The 15,526-nt window shown below is 57.2% G+C and overlaps 2 protein-coding genes across 10 annotated transcripts in view; one reads left to right on the top strand and one right to left on the bottom strand.

Annotated features, from left to right (window-relative positions):
* Nucleotides 1-13,399, top strand: part of ZNF385C (zinc finger protein 385C) — a 63,679-nt gene extending 50,280 nt beyond the window's left edge. For 6 of the 8 annotated variants that reach the window (XM_059869591.1, XM_059869596.1, XM_059869593.1 and 3 more), the window contains 7 exons: nt 2,070-2,156; nt 5,091-5,201; nt 7,354-7,525; nt 7,917-8,246; nt 9,611-9,798; nt 9,961-10,074; nt 10,371-13,399. In XM_059869591.1, the coding sequence (XP_059725574.1) occupies nt 2,070-2,156; nt 5,091-5,201; nt 7,354-7,525; nt 7,917-8,246; nt 9,611-9,798; nt 9,961-10,074; nt 10,371-10,595 (1,227 nt within the window). In that variant the 3' untranslated portion in view covers nt 10,596-13,399. The remainder of the gene's footprint in view (nt 1-2,069; nt 2,157-5,090; nt 5,202-7,353; nt 7,526-7,916; nt 8,247-9,610; nt 9,799-9,960; nt 10,075-10,370) is intronic. The other 2 variants (XM_059869592.1, XM_059869598.1) reach the window with 2 other exon arrangements.
* NKIRAS2 (NFKB inhibitor interacting Ras like 2) lies at nt 13,333-15,451 on the bottom strand. 2 transcript variants are annotated; one of them, XM_059869600.1, is made up of 4 exons: nt 15,283-15,451; nt 15,042-15,119; nt 14,878-14,944; nt 14,273-14,508 (listed from the first exon to the last, which is right to left on the bottom strand). In XM_059869600.1, exons 1-4 carry the CDS (start codon nt 15,374-15,376, stop codon nt 14,412-14,414), a joined length of 336 nt encoding a protein of 111 aa, XP_059725583.1. In that variant the 5' UTR covers nt 15,377-15,451; the 3' UTR covers nt 14,273-14,411. The 2 variants fall into 2 exon arrangements, with proteins under 2 accessions (XP_059725582.1, XP_059725583.1); XM_059869599.1 differs by having other exon boundaries at nt 13,333-14,508; nt 14,878-15,119; nt 15,283-15,441.
* Nucleotides 15,452-15,526: the final 75 nt, after the last annotated feature.

Consider the following 15,526-nt stretch of genomic DNA (forward strand, 5'->3'; position numbering starts at 1 on the left):
GTCTCTGGCTGCTGGACAGCAGTTCAACATGCCCACTTTGCCCTTAGCTCGGAGAGGTTCCTGCCCAACCAGAGCCTGTCAGTACCAGAGTTAAAAACTTGGTTCATTTTAACCAAGATCAATTGGATTTTGCCCCTGGAATCAATAGTAATAAAGTAGCTCTGGAGAGCAGTTCGTTAGTTGAAAATTAAATAAGGAAAAGAAAAGAAAGAGAATGTACTACAGATGTGAGGAATGTGGCTGGTGCTGTGGATGATGGGGGGCTGCTCCCACCACCTGCTTGGGCTCCAAGTCCTGACCTTGGACCACCAACCCAGGATTCTGGGGTGGGCAATGACACACATCTTTCGAGATGTTCCATTAGACAGTTAAACTGCCATGGATGTGGCCAAGGGCACACCAGCATTGTTGGGTGTGGAATGGTTTTCTCCCCATGCTGCGCCCCTCCTCCAGGCTGCTCCCAGCCCCATGGGGGTCTCTGTAACCCCTGGGTGCTGCCTAGAATTGTTATGGAGCAGGTTCTGCTCTGGGAGGGGCAGAACCCAGGGGCTGCTCCCCACCTCTGCCCCAGAGGCACTGCATGCTGCTGTTTTGGGGTTTGGGGTTCAGTCAATGCCCATTGTTTTCTCTCATGAACCTGGAGATGGGACTTTCCTGAGCCCCCTCCCTGCTCACTGGCCTTTTATGAGTGGCTTTGAGCTTAAACGTGCTTGGAAGGTGCAAATTAGCTCCGAGATCCTCAAAGACAGTTCAGAAATTAGGCACAGGATTCCTGTTGCTGTTGAATGGGATTCAGGCTCTGAGTCCTTTAAGCTCTTTTGAAGCCCCAGCCCAGCCTCTCCCCGGGCTAATGAGCTGGAACACAGGACAGGAGGGGTTTTGATGCCATTATAGTTCCTGCTTTTTGTCTGGACTCTTTTTTTAGTCTCTGGAGTCAGGAGTGAACTTGACCCAACGCCTGTTGTCCTCCCCTCTTGGCTCCCACCTGCCGCTGCCTCAGCGCCTGTTCACCCACGGTTGTTGCTTTAAAAAAATCACTAATTTGGAAAAAGAATCTGGTACTTGCTGGAGCCCTGCAGTGTCACATGGCTGCTGTGCTCCATGTGGGCTCCTGCTGCAGAGGATGGGTCAGGCACAGGCAGAGATGCCAGGGAAGGCTGTCCCAGCCATGTGGGGACCTGGAGCCACTCTGAGCTCAGACCTGAGCCCGGTGTGTGCTGCTGGCTGCTGGCCCAGGGGCAGGAGCTGCCCTTTGGGGTGTGTCTGTGCTGGAGATGTGGCCAAAGGAGGCTGGGTGAGGTGCAGGGTGTGCCAGGCTGGTGGCTCTGGAGGAGCCAGAGCAGAGCTTCCCTCCCACAGGATGAAGGGCTGGAGCATCCCTGCAGCCTGAGCTGCTGTGGCAGCTCTGGAGGAGGCAGAGCAAAGGCTCCATCCCTCAGGATGTAGGGTTGGGACATCCCTGCATTCTGAGCCAGGCTGGTCAGGCTCCACTTGAGCCTCAGTGTGGGGAGAGGGATGGAGCTGCCAGGGTCTGCCCCTTGCTGAGGCTGCTGCCACTTTGGAGCTGCTCTGCAGCAGGATCTGGGGGTTCTCCTTTCGTGCCCTGCATTGCTGGTGGTGCTGTGAGGGCTCAGTGATGCCCTGCAGAGCAGGAGCTGTTTGCACTGCCCAGCAGAACACTCGGAGCAGGTCACAGGGCTCCCATGAACCCAGCAGATGTTTTACTCCAGAGCCAACAAAACCTTTCCAAGCTGCCTCCTGTCACTTAGAGCAACAACCAGGGGGAAAAAACCCTTAACAGCACTGGAGGCACATTCCTTGCTCCAAAGGCCCTTCCCTTAGCTTGGGATGTTGCAAATCCCCAGGACCCAGCAGCGCCTCGTAAAACTCAGTCAGCAGACAGGATCTGAGGGGCTGCTGCATCCCTGTGAATTCCTGCCCTGACCTCAGTGGCCACAGGGAGCTCAGCGCAGGGATGGCTATTTATATCAGCAGGAACATCCAGGGATAAATAAAGTAATGTGAGTCAATAGGAATTGACTATAAAGCTGGGATCTTTATTCCCCAAGACTGCGGCGCCCAAAGCCACCTCTGCTGCTGGCTCCATTCTTTTGGAAACTGCCAGGAAGAGCCTCAATCCCTGGCTGCAGGCACTGGTAGGTAGCCCCACAGAAGCTGGGGGGGCTTTTCCATGTCTGAGAGAGCTGTGAGGGCATGCAGCAGGGAGGGATAGAGGGATGTTTGTGTTTGGTTTTGGGGAGAAGCACAAGGGCTCTCAGGTGGCAGCAGCCTTCAGATGTGCTTGGTGTGGGCTGGAGCTGGGCTGGGCGTCTGGCAAAGCCCCTGGGACCATGTGTGCAGCGTGAGACAGTGCTGGTGTTCACTTTGGGACAGCAGGAGCAGCAATGGCCACCACCAATGCCTTGGGGCTGGGGTGAGGAGCAGGTCTGAGTGTGCTCCCAGCCCAGCCCCTGGGAGCCCCTGAGTCTGTGCCTGCCCAGAGCAGTTGCAGGTGCTCTGGTGGACACAACTGCTTGCTGTGCCACAGGGTGGAGCAGGCTGGACTTGGTACAAGCACAGGGGTGGAAAGATCCAGGTTGGGGCCATCACCCTGGCATAACCCCAGGAGGATGAGGAGACTCTGTGCTGGGGATATTCAGCACCACCACCATGTAGCTGAGGCTTAGATGTGGCCCTGCTGCCACTGGCTTCTTCTTTATATGAAGAATTACAAGTCAAAAGAGTTTAAGTAGAATGGTAGTGAATTTATCACAGGGTGAAAAAATAGATTTTTGGGGTTTTTGGAATGGGGGTTCAGGAGGCAAGATGGAGGAATCTGGGCATGTCCAGTCTTTCTCATCCTTCTTCTTGGCCTCCATCTTCTGCTGTGATGTTCCCTGGCCTCATTTGTGTCCTTGAGCCAGCATCTCCCTTTCCTCTACATCCTCCTCTGATCCCCACCCTGCTGAGGGTGTGGATGAGCCCATGGGAGCTGGCAGGGCTCAGTGGGTGCAACCAGCTGGAACCTGGTGGCTGACACTGCTGGGAAGGTTGGAGCCATTTTTCTTTTCTGAGTGGAAAGGTGGGTGTTTCTCTGGAAAACAAGAACTGGCCCAGCAGCCCAGCAGCATGGGGGTGCTGCCAGCAGCACGTTGCAATGTTTGTTGTCAGGCCTGGAGCAGCATCTTGGCCATCTGTAGCTTCCTCCAGGTCTCTGCTGAACCCCAAATGCCTCTTCATTTATATGCCAGATAAGTGAGTAAAACCTCATAGCAAACAGGCACTTCATTAATCACCTGCTTTTACCATTCTGCTCACTCCTGGAAAGGAATTTGGGGTCTTGATAATGGTGCTGTTGTCCAGGCATGTGCCTCGAAGACTGATGCACCTGTCTGGGCAGTGAAATAGCTTTGCAGAGAAATATGATCACTGAAAACCCCGGGCTCTCCTGACAGCAGGACTCAGATAAGATAATCTCCCTGTGCCACAGGCTAGGGAACAATACTTGCATTATAGATTGGAGCCACGCTCAGACAAAGAGGTTATTCTTATGTTTTCTTCCTTAATAAATGCATTTTGTTAAAAACAATTATGGCTTTTGGAAGCAGTTTGGTGCTTGGGCTGTGGAATGAGGCCGAGCCCTGAGGCAAGACAGAAGGGCTGGGGGCTGGCACTGGCCACATGCTTGGCCCCACCACAGCCCTGGGCAGGCTGGAGGGCAGACACAGCTCCTGGCAGGACACTGAAGGGGTTCTGTGTGTGCCCAGCCTGGTGACCCAGTTGTCATTGTTGGGTTTGAGAGGGTGAAAAGCACATTTGGGCAGCAGTGGGGCAGCCAGATGGGCTTTTGTGGGCACTGTATCTTGGGTGTCCCTCCTGCCCTGGCACCCATGTGGGCTGTCAGTGTCCTGTGAGCTGGCACACACAGCCCTGCTCGTGCCTTGGGCATTGCATGGGGACTTTCCAACTCTCATGGAGAATGAATAGCCAGATGCTTGTTTTGGCCACCTCTGTCCCCCATTTTGGTGATTTCTGCTCCTGTTGAGGTTAAGGGGAGCCACTGAGGTTCAAACAGAAACTGGTAATTTGCCACCTGTGACACAAATGTCTTTGTGGGGGGAGAGGGGACCTGGGCACACACGGATGCAGATGGGCTCTCATCCCTTCTGCCAGACCCCAGCCAACATTCAGACCTGGTGGATTTGATGGGTTCAGGCATGGTTTAAGCAGGACAGGAGCCAGTGTTGACACAGCACATTGCCCTGTGCAGAGGAGCCTCCATGGCTCCATCTCCTCGGCAGATGCAGCCCCTTGCTCCTTGCAGCCACCCCCTGTGAGCTCTGTGGCGTTGGCAGTGGCTCCCTGGGAGTGTGACAGGCGTGGGGGTCACCAGGTCATGGTGCCACGCTGGGGCAGCCATCAGGACACCTCAGAATCTCTGCTGCTCAGAGTGACCCCGAGATGGGTTAGAAAGGCTCTTTTCCCAGCCCAGTCATCGAAGAGGGAGTCAGAACTCCTCAGTTCTCATTCTCAAGGTTTCTTAGCTGTAAAATTCTTTCTCTGACCTTCTGAGGTCCGTTCAGCAGGTCAGACAGAGGCACACTGACCACCCTCAGGGCACTGTTATCTTTTTATACTAAAAGCTACATGTACAATATTTACAATTACTTCCCAATACCTGTCACCTATGGTAGACAGTGAATTTCTGCTCTAAACCAATCCAAAAGTGCCACCATCGCAGCAGAAGATGGAGGCCAAGAAGAAGAAGGAGAAGGGCTGGACACACCCAGATTCCTCCATCTTGCTTCCTGAATCCCTGTTCTAAAAACCCCAAAAATCTATTTTTTCACCCTGTGATAAATTCACTATCATTCTACTTAAACTCTTTTGACTTGTAATTCTCCATATAAAGGTTGGTCATTGTTTTTCCATGGGTCACAATCAAAGGCACAGGGGTCTTGGGCTCTGTGCCAGGGTCTCTGAGCCCCCTGGGCAGGGTCTCAAGTCCTCCAGGGCAGCCAGAGGAATTTCCTGGGTTCCTACAAGGACACAGCAGCCAGCCCTCCCTCCCTGCCTCCCTCCCCTTGCAGATGGACCCGGTGCAGAAGGCAGTGATCAGCCACACCTTCGGTGTGCCCGCCCCTCTCAAGAAGAAGCAGTTCATCTCCTGCAACATCTGCCACCTGCGCTTCAACTCTGCTGTGAGTGGGGCCTCGTGGGGCTGGGAGTGAGGAGGGGCACGGGGCCCTGTCAGGGAAATCCCCAATGCCAGTCTCATCCATCCCTTGGGTCAGTCTCATCCATCCCCTGGGTCAGTCTCATCCATGCCCTGGGTCAGTCTCACCCATGCCCTGGGTCAGTCTCATCCATCCCTTGGGTCAGTCTCATCCATCCCCTGGGTCAGTCTCATCCATCCCCTGGGTCAGTCTCATCCATGCCCTGGGTCAGTCTCATCCATCCCCTGGGTCAGTCTCATCCATGCCCTGGATCAGTCTCATCCACTGGAGCTGCCACTGCTTGCTGTCCAGCAGCACAGGGGCTCTGGGCTGCTGGAGCTGCTCCTGCCTGCAGAGGAGCCATCCCAGCCTGGCCATGCTGGATCTGCTGTGCCTGGAGCTGCTGCTGCTGTAGTCCCTAGTTCTGGGCTTCATGATTTCACTCCATGGCCAAGCAGCTCAGGAAAAGCATTGCTTGCTTCATTGCTCATTGCTTCCCTGTTTCAGGCTGCTTCCCAGCTAGAGGTGCTGTGCCAGGAGGGTCAGTCCCACAATGTGCTCCCAGTGCCCCCATAAGCACCCCATGCTCCCATCCCTACTCTGCCCATGTCCCTCCAGGTCCCCCTGGCTGGCCCAGACCCTCACAGCCCGTGGGTGTTCCAGCATGGAGGCTGTGACCTACTTTGGCTGCACCCAGCCCTGTTCCAGCCCTGTTTTCCAGGGGGAGTTTATTGTCTTTGCTAATGAGGCACCACGCTTGGACTCGCCCTTTGCTTTCCCACGTACCAGCCCAGCCCCAGCTCCCGTTCCCAGCCCTTGGAAAGCCACAGGGGGAGGGAAGGGGAGGGATGGGGTAGGATGCTTCCCCCTGCTGAGCCCGGGAATCCTCAGCTGGCCCCCAGGAATGCTGTACAAATTAATCTGTCCTACTCAGGGGTACAGTGTCTAATTCATCCTGGGGTTCCACTCCATAAATTGCCAAACCCGAGTTGTTTTGGGGGACAATGCAGCATTGTCCCTGCTGGGAGGACACCAGTGTTCAGGGGAATTATTTTTGTGGCCATTTTTATCAGTTTGGTGAAGACACAAATCCATCAGAGTCACGCTTCATTATCCAGTGTTCACTGAGAGAGAGGAGCTGGGGACATGAACCATGTGTTGGACACCCCTTAGGATACAGTGGGTGATGTTTCCCCCCCACCAAAAAACCTCTTTATTTCATTTTTACAGCAACAATTCATTGTATGTTTCTGGAGCCATAAATTCTGCCAGAAAGCTGCTTTTAGGAGTGACTTGATGCATTTAATCAGAGCAGGGTCCTTATCTCTCCAAGCAAGCAATGTGCTGATGTCTTAGAGAGCGATACCTTGGCCTCAATATGTTGGTGTCAGAGCAGGCTGGGGAGAGGAGGGAAAGGACTCTGTGCTACACCCCACTGCCAAAACCCCTCTGTGCTACACCCCAGTGCCAAAACCCCTCTGTGCTACACCCCAGTGCCAACACCCCTCTGTGCTACATCCCAGTGCCAACACCCCTCTGTGCTACACCCCAGTGCCAACACCCCTCTGTGCTACATCCCAGTCCCAGCACCTCCTCTCTGCTACACCCCTCTCCCAAAACCCCTCTCTGCTACACCCCAGTGCCAAATCGCTCTGTGCTACACCCCAGTGCCAACAGCCCTCTGTGTCACACCCCACTCCAAAACCCCTCTGTGCTACACCCCACTCCCAGCACCAGCTCTCTGCTACACCCCAGTGCCAACACCCCTCTGTGCTACACCCCAGTGCCAACACCCCTCTGTGTCACACCCCACTCCCAAAACCCCTCTGTGCTACACCCCAGTGCCAACACCCCTCTGTGCTACACCCCACTGCCAAAACCCCTCTGTGCTACACCCCAGTGCCAACACCCCTCTGTGTCACACCCCACTCCAAAACCCCTCTGTGCTACACCCCAGTGCCAACACCCCTTTGCAGTGGTCGTGCCCTGGGGGTGGGTGCCACCAGGTAAGGTGGCTGCACTAGAAACCTGCCTGAGTGGCCAGTCCTGGGTGTGAGCCCCTGCCCTGCCCTGCCCATGTCCATGTGTCTGTCTGTCTGTCACAGCAGTGACTCGGCCATCCCTCTCTGTCCCCCAGAACCAGGCTGAAGCCCACTACAAGGGCCACAAGCACGCACGGAGGCTGAAAGCCATCGAGGCCATGAAGAACAAGCAGAAGGTGGTGGGGGCTGCAGTGGGGACCCCTGGCCAGGACAGCACGGCCGAGCTGGCCCCCAGCCCCGTGGGCAGTGGGGAGCTGGGCAGCACAGGTACAGGAGGGGCTGTGGGGCTGGGGAGGCTGTGGATGGGGTGGCAGAGGTGCCACCTGAGCTCCTGCAGGGGAACAGGGGCTGTTTTCCCTGTGATTTGGTGTCTCTGGGAGAGAGCCCTGTCCCACACATCCCCAGGGCTCTGCCACATGCAGGGATGGGGCGGTGGGAGCTGTGGCAGCACCAGGGTTTGGTGCTTAGTCCAGCTTGCATGCACTGGAGATAACAGCTGTAATGAGATCTGGGGATGCATGCAGACCTCTGGGATGGGCTCTGGGAAGATGGGGGTGCTCCCTGAAATCCAGAAAACCTGTTCAGGCACAGAGAACTTTCTCTTTCTGCTCATTTCTTTCTCTTTTCCTCTTTCTGCCTTTCCTTCTCCTCCCGCCAGCTGATGCCAGTAGCCCACAGGAGTCGGAGGGTGAGGGCAGCAGCCTGGGGCTGGTGCCCAGCACTGAGGAATCACCTGTGGAGCTGCCAGGCAGCGTTGCCCCTCTGGGCTCCCCACCAGCCTCTGAGCTGTCAGAGGGCACCTCAGATGCCACCAGCGTGGCCTCCTTGTCCGCCCAGGCAGCTGAGGCACAGGGAGCTGAGTCAGGCAGCAGCGTCAGCTCGGCCCCTGAGAGCGAGAAAGAGGGGAAAAAGAGCAAACAGCACCTGTATTGTCCCACCTGCAAAGTGACCGTCAACTCCCTGTCCCAGCTGGAGGCTCACAACACTGGTAAGGCATTTTGGGGGTGGGAGCCACTTCATCGGGGCTCTGAGCAAAGCCCAGCCATGCCCCATAACCAAGCAGCCTTGCAATGAAGTAGCAAGCATTAAAGAGTGTTGCTGTAATTAAAAAACGTTCATTAAAACTACCTGCATAGATAAGTCATGAGGGTTACCCAGGCTGCAGCTTCCAGGGTGAATTTTCACCAGGTCAAACACTCTTATTGTTCATGTCTCAATTAAGAACATTTAATCAAGTGATTGAGGCTACTTTATTTTCCATTTAGCTTGAAGCTGATAGCCAGGGTGTCTTCCAAACCTGGAATAATACTTCCCAAAGCAGCTCAGTGGTTTGGGCTTGTGGCCCTGTGGAGAAGACCCCTGGGAATGCAGCAAGCTGTGGAGCCCATAGCCCAGAATGACTCCTGGGCTGTGTGGGGCAGCTGTGGGAGCTGCTGAGGGTCCCCCAGAGTGGTAGCAGAGGATGGCAGCCATGGTACAGGGGTCCCCAGTGGGGTCTGTGGGCTCTGCAGTTCCAGCTCCTGGCTCACCCCTTTCTCTAGAGGATGCTTAAGTTGGGCACCCCAACTTTAAATGGAAGATCCTACAAGTACTGGGAAGCAATTCCTCCCACCCCACTGCCTGCTGGGGCAGCAGCAGCTGCCGTGGGCAGGGTTGGCTCAGGACACTGCTGCCGCTTAGCTGCAGACGTGTCCTTTTGCTTTTGTCAGCTCCAGTTACAAATTCAGGAGCTGATTTGGGGGGAAAAGAACAAACAAACAAACAAAAAAACGTTTGCAGGCTGGAGCTGCTCTATGGCTGTCACACAGCTCCTTGCTTCACGCCTTAAAAAATAGAATGAATTAGCAGGGGCTTAAATTACTTGCTCCTCGTGCACCCTCGCCATCCCGGCGCTGGCAGGGACAGGACGGAGCGCCCTGTCCCCAGGTGTGTAGGGATCTTGGGTTCCTCCTTCCCCACTTGCTGTGACCCTGCAGAGCTATTCCTGGCTCTGCTGTGACCTTGGGCATGGCTCAGATGCTGCAGCACGGCGGGCGACACAGGCTGTGCTAACGCCCGGGGACAGGCGACAGGCTCCTGCACACGCTGGAAATAGCAGCTCCTCCAAAGCTGGCACACGGAGAGGGGGGGGTCTCTGGGAGCATGAGCATCTCTGCTCTGCCTGCAACGTGCAGTTCAGCAGGGTTTGGGAGTGGGTTGTGCAGCAATGGCAAAAGTTCGGGCTCCCAGGCAGCTCCCTGTCCTCTCTGCGTGCAAGTGCTGCTGGGCAGGGGTTGGTGCTGTTGGAGGGCACTGTTCTGCTGCTGTGGCACTGGCATGGGGCTGGGTTTGCTGAGTGCCCCCTCTCGCCAGGAGCCAAGCACAAGTCAATGCTGGAAGGTCACGGCGCCCAGCTGCGGCGAGGCCGGGGCAAGTTGCTCTCCCGGGCAGGGCACAAGTCCAAGCGGATCGGGAACAAGGGCAGCATCAACATCCAGAACAAGGCCTTTCACTGCCAAGTGTGTGAGATCTACGTCAACTCCGAGACCCAGCTCAAGCAGGTGACAATGCCTTGGGAGTGCCTTGGCACTGGGTGTGGGCATGCAGGGACTCAGGGTGTGGGTGCCTGCTGGTGCCTGCAGGGTGATGTGTGTCCCCACAGAACTGAGACACGCTGCCCTGGCTGTCCTGGCTCCCAGTGATCCTGCTGTTTTCCTCCCCAGCACATGAGCAGCCGGAGGCACAAAGACAGGCTGGCAGGGAAGCCCCCCAAGCCCAAGTACAGCCCCTACAACAAGCTGCAGAAGAATGCTGCCCTCGCAGTGAGTATTCTCAAGGTACCTGTCTCCCTGCACAGCACTTGCTCGGTTTGCTCACAGAGCCTCGCTCACCATCAGCCATCCTTTCAGTGAGTTACGGGAGCTGCTTCCCTTAAACCTTGGTTTCCATCACCACAGCTCAGCTTCTCCCCTCAAGGAGGGTGAGCTGTGGTGGTGGGTTTTGAGTCTATTTCTGGGAAGGCCAGCACAGGGATAACTTGGGAGCGCTTTGGCAGCAGCATTCACAATGGCAGCGCTTGTGATTCCTCCACCTCTTCTGCCATCTCACGGTGTCTCCTCCTCCCTCCCTGCAGTCCAAGCTGGCTTTGCAGAAGCACCTCACCAAAACCCTGGCAACCCGTTTCCTGCCGAGCCCGCTCACCGCCGCTGCCGTCTGCGCCATGCCCGGACCCCTCGCCTTGCGACCAGCAGCTGCCACCACCCTGTTCCAAGCCCCGATCCTCGGACCAGCCCTTTTCCGAACGCCGCCGGCTCACGTCCGCCCCACGCCGGGTCCCATCGTCTTCGCACCCTACTAGAGCTGCTGACCCAGCGAGGGTCTGTGCGCTGCGGCTGGGCTGGGCTGGGCTGCGCGCTGGGGGCAGCGCTCCTGGTACCTGCTCTCCTGGCTGGTGGGAAAACGTAGTCGTAGACATCAACCCCGGCTTCTCCTTTGCTTGGAGAGGGCTCCCACTGCAGAGAGGTGCCCCGAGAGAGCCTGGCCAGCCCCGCCGCGCATCCCTACCGCTCCCCCAGCCTGTGCTGGCCCCCTGCTCAGCAGATGAGCCCAGGCAGTGCATGGAAGAGGACAGTGTCCAAATCAGCAGGACCATCTCATGGCCAGAGCCCGCCTGTTCTTGGCCTGCTGGCTGCTTCTTCATTGCCCTCCCAGTTACCAGACTGGAAGGAGAGGAGCTGGCTGGTCCCTGGGAGAAGGAGCATCCCTCCAGTCCCTGCTAGCCCAGTGGGAAGGGAACTGTGAGGGGAATCTCAGCCCAGCTCTTACTGGGAGAAACAACCCCAGCACAAGTGGGAAGCTGGCTGTTTCGCTCTCAGCCTGGGCTGGCTGTGCCCTTGCCAGCCCTGCACCTGCCTGTGCTGGCAGGGGGTTTCTGTGCCACCCACCAGCCCCCTGTCCCCAAAACTCCCTACGTCCCACCAGCCAAAGAGCCCCCGTGGTGGCAGGCACCGGCCACACTGACCATATCCTCACTCCGAGAGCAATAGCTGACCCCAGGGCTGGTGCCTCTTCCCTCCAAAGCACACGGGCCCTGCCCTGGCCCCAGAAGCACACGATGGGCATGTGGCTAAGCTGGGCCCCCTCATGCCCAGCAAGGCCAGGAGTGCCAGTGCTGGCTCCCCACGGAGGTGACCCTGTGCTTGGCACCGGTCCTTGTCTCTGCCCCTACCTCCCGGGAGATGCTGTGAGGCTGAGTGAATGTCCCTAAAGCACTTTCAGTTCTCCAGTGAAAGGCAACGCTGCTGCTCACCTGCCGTGCACAGCCCTCCGATCCCATCCCAGTTAGGAGCTTCCAGGAAGTTACTGATGATTCCCAAAATCAAAGGTGTCCTCAGCAGCCTGGACAATCAGGTGGCAGGTGCACCCATAGCCTGCGGAGTGCCAGGCTCTGGAGGGCCTCGAGGCCATAGCTCTGCATTTCACTGTGCTCAGACAGCCCAAGCATGGCCTGTCTGGGACTGTCACTGCGGCGCTCTGGGTGCCCAGCACGCTGCTGTACATAGAGAGAGTTGCATCCCAAATGGACCTTTCTGGAGGAACACCCCACCCTGATCTATGCAATCCAGGGGGCAGCTCACCCGCCGCATTGGCCGCCTGCGATTCCCTTTGGTGCTGCAGCTGGAGCAGTGGTGGCAGCAGAAGAACCAACATGACACTGAGCTCTGTCCTGTCCCTGGCCCAGGGTGCTGGTTCAGACCTCTGCTGTGACTCCCATTCCCTCCCAGCCCTCGGGAAGGAGCAGGTTGGTGTGTGCACCTGGGAATCCACACGCACAAGCACACATATCCGACGTCTTGGCCATAAGCAGCGCCTGGATTTCAGAAGGATTTTGCCCAGTTGCTCCACCGATGCTCAGGATGGGTCCTGGCACGGGGAGGTGAACAGGAAGTGGCCAATGGGTGACTCAGATGGCTGAAACATACCTACTTCCCAGGGCTGGAGCCTTGGCAAGGACAGGAAAGCTGCAGGAAGGAGCACACACCTGCAGGGTCTATGGGCAGCACCAACCATGGAGCCACCACTGCGCTCCTGCCACGGAGACAGGAGAGTGAGGGAGCCCCTGGGTTTGATTTCACCTGCTCAGGGCATCCCTTCCCCAGGGAAGGAGGAGAGTGGGGTGAGGGCACCAGGAGAAGAGTGAGCAGCTGTGCGTGGAGACAATGGAAAGGCCTCGCAGCAGTGTGGGATATGTGGCTTGGAGCACAGCTGAGGGAAGCAAGGCTCCCAGCAGAAACAGCTTTGCCAAGGATAGGGAGATGGTCCCACAGCCCAGGGGACACGGAGGGACCCCACATCCCAGGGGACAGGAGCCTGTGCTGGTAGGGCCCCAGGGGACAGGAGAGACACTGTCCCTGTTCCCCAGTGCCAAGCAGCCCATGGCTGGCACATCCCCAGCCACCCCTGCCCGTCTCACTGTGCCCTTCTCAGGCCCTTGGGGTCACCCCCAGTCCAGCCACTGCAGCAGGACAATGGGTCCCCTCCTGTGCCATGAGCCCCTGGTGCTGTGCCCAGCCCATCAGAAGCTTGGGGAGCCTGGAGCAGCTGGGCTGCAGCTTGCAGAACTGTGTGGCACCAGTGGGCCTGTTCCCCTCCATTGTTCCAAAAAGCCTGTGCTGGAGCCACGGCTGCTCCTTGCCCCTCACCAGTGGAGTCCTGATGCACTCCTGTTCTTGGCACTTTAACCCTGTGAAAGCCATTCCTTCTAGTGACAATAATACTGCAACGAGCTGCATAAGAAACCCCCGTTATGGCATCCCCTGAAATCCCCTCCTGCTCTCCAAAGCATTTACTGCCTTTGACTTAGCACATGCTATACTAGGAGTAGGGATAGTCCATAGCGCTCGGTAACGTGTGCCCCTCTGTAAATAACCTTGGAGTGACGTGAAATTTGATTCAAAACACCAGAAAACAAAAACCAAACCAAACCCAAAACGGAATATCCAGACTCTAGGGACTTGGCCAGTACCCTCCTGTAATGTTCATTGTATATTTTTTTGATGTACTATAACTGTTGGGAAAAAAAAAAAAGGAAAATATTTTGATAACCGAATCTCATCGCTTTATTGTGTTACTCGGTAAATAAAAGGAACAAGTATAAACACACTGGGGCTTTTCATCAGTTCTTTTCCTACATCCAGACTACCTGAAGGGAACAAGTGTTGCTGGGTAGGGCTGAGACACCTGTGCCTTGTCTTAAGGGGGTTCTAAGAAGAGGCAGCATTGTGACAGGTGGGCAGTGAGAGCTGCCATAGCCCAAAGCATCTGGGCTGTGCAGAGTAAGTACAGTCCCAGCTCCTCCAAGGATCTAGGTATGCAGGTGAAGCACAACCCCATCTCCTCCAAGATCATGGCTGAGTCTGCACTCAAGAAGAGGAGGGCTGGAATGGTGCATTTGGGCACCCTGCCCTCAGGAGTAGCACCTGCCCTGCTCTAGGCATTCCCTGGTGCAGCATGTCTGGATATTACAGTGCATAAAGGAGCAGTAGACACTGCCAGGGAAAGGGACAAGCTGCCAGGGAGCAGCACAGAGCCAGCTGGGGCAGGGCAATGAGAGCTGCTTGGCTGGAGGCAGGGCCAGCAAACAGGCCCTGCCCACATGTTGTCAGAAAATAGAAAAAGAGGGAGTTGCTCCCTCCAGATGTGGAGCTGATGCCCACGTTCCAGCCAGCCTGTGCTGCGCCTGTGTTCCACTCTCCCAGCCTGCACCTGCGAGCAGAGGGGGTCACTGAGTGATTCCTGACCTTCCTGTAGCACCTCTGACAGCTGCAGGGACTGGGCAGGGAGAGGAGTGGCTCCTGTCCCACTGCCTCTCTCACCCGCCAGGACCATCCCTAGGCCTGGGATGACTGTTCCTCCTGGCCACCTGCTTCCCACAGGCTCCGTGACACCAGACAGGACTCAGCAGGAGGTGTGCAAGGAAAGCAGGAAGGTGAGGAAGAGGAGGTGGCAATGGAAGGGAAGGGGAAGCAGGCTCATCCATCCATGGACCCACTGCCCTTGTTCTTGCGGCTCAGGGGAAAGGCAGACTTGCTCTGTGGCTGTGTCATCTTGCTGGCCAGGTAGATGAAGGGCTCAATCAGCGTGCGCCGGTCAGCCACGGACACCTCCCACAGCTTCACCTTCTCTCCCTTGGCCCAGTGCTGGGCTGCATCGTGGTCCACCCGCCGCTGCTCCTGCAGGTCACACTTGTTGCCCAAAACCACAATGGTGACCTGTTCCAAAAGGGTGAGAAGGGCCCCTGACGACCAAGCACAGAGCTGCAGGGCTGGCTGGCTCTGCCATGAGACCCTCAGTGGTGGGCCTGGCCCTGCCACTGATTCCCCACCCAGATCCAAGTCTTTTGAAACCCAGTGATCTCAGTGCTCCCTTCTCCTCCTGCTAGGGTCTGTGTGTCCCAAACCAGCCCCAAAGTAGAAGGAGCCTTTGAGCACCTGTATGCTCAGAGAGCATCCCAGCAGACAGCCTTTTACTGCTGGGAGTCTCCCAGATCACAGACCCATCAGTATCTTGTGACAGGCTGGAGAAACCAAAGGTGATAACCTGCCCCAGGGGAGCAGATCCCACTCTCCCGGGGAACTCACCTCCTTCTTGTCCTTGGACTTGTCGATCTCCTTCTTGAGCAGCTCGACACGCTTGAAGGACTCCTTGCTGTCGGTGCTGTAGACCAGCACGTAGCCGTCGGTGCAGGAGAAGCAGTGCTTGGGCAGCTCCAGCCCGTCCCGCAGCCCCCGCGTGTCGTAGAAGCGCACCTGCTCCCTCACGCCGCGGTCGGTCTCGATGGAGCCCACATAAATGTCCTCCTGGGTCTCGATCATCTCCGAACCTGCCGGGGGTGGGCAGGGGACACGTGGGAACGCTGCCGGGGCCCTGGCACAGCACGGCCGGTGTGTGTGGGGGTGACCAGGGACAGCCCACGGGGATCCCCTGAGCCAGCACTGCCCAGGGCCCGACCTGCCCGCTACACCCGGGGGAGCCGCCGCACTCACCGACCACATGGTTCCCGTAGAGCAGCTGCTCCAGGATGGAGGTTTTCCCCACCGAGGCCTGCCCGCACACCACCACCTTGCAGCTCTTGCCCATCCCGCCTCACCGCGGCGGGCGCGGCCGAGCCTCACCGGCGGCGGAGGGAGCGACGCGGCGGCACCGCAGCGCCCCCCTGAGGGCGGGCGGACCGCCAGAGACGGCGCTGCCCTGCGGTGGGAAGGGCGTGGTCTGGATAAGCCCCGCCCA

This window comes from Haemorhous mexicanus, chromosome 28 (assembly GCF_027477595.1).
Source record: "Haemorhous mexicanus isolate bHaeMex1 chromosome 28, bHaeMex1.pri, whole genome shotgun sequence".
Taxonomy (NCBI): Eukaryota; Metazoa; Chordata; class Aves; order Passeriformes; family Fringillidae; genus Haemorhous; species Haemorhous mexicanus.

What these genes read in the sequence shown, in the direction of transcription:
- NKIRAS2 (XM_059869599.1), bottom strand. Translation starts at nt 15,376, where the DNA reads ATGGGCAAGAGCTGCAAGGTGGTGGTGTGCGGGCAGGCCTCGGTGGGG. An exon ending in CTACGGGAACCATGTGGTCG is followed by an intron (nt 15,120 to 15,282) that starts GTGAGTGCGGCG and finishes CACCCCCGGCAG; the next exon opens with GTTCGGAGATGATCGAGACC. An exon ending in AGTCCAAGGACAAGAAGGAG is followed by an intron (nt 14,509 to 14,877) that starts GTGAGTTCCCCG and finishes CTTTTGGAACAG; the next exon opens with GTCACCATTGTGGTTTTGGG.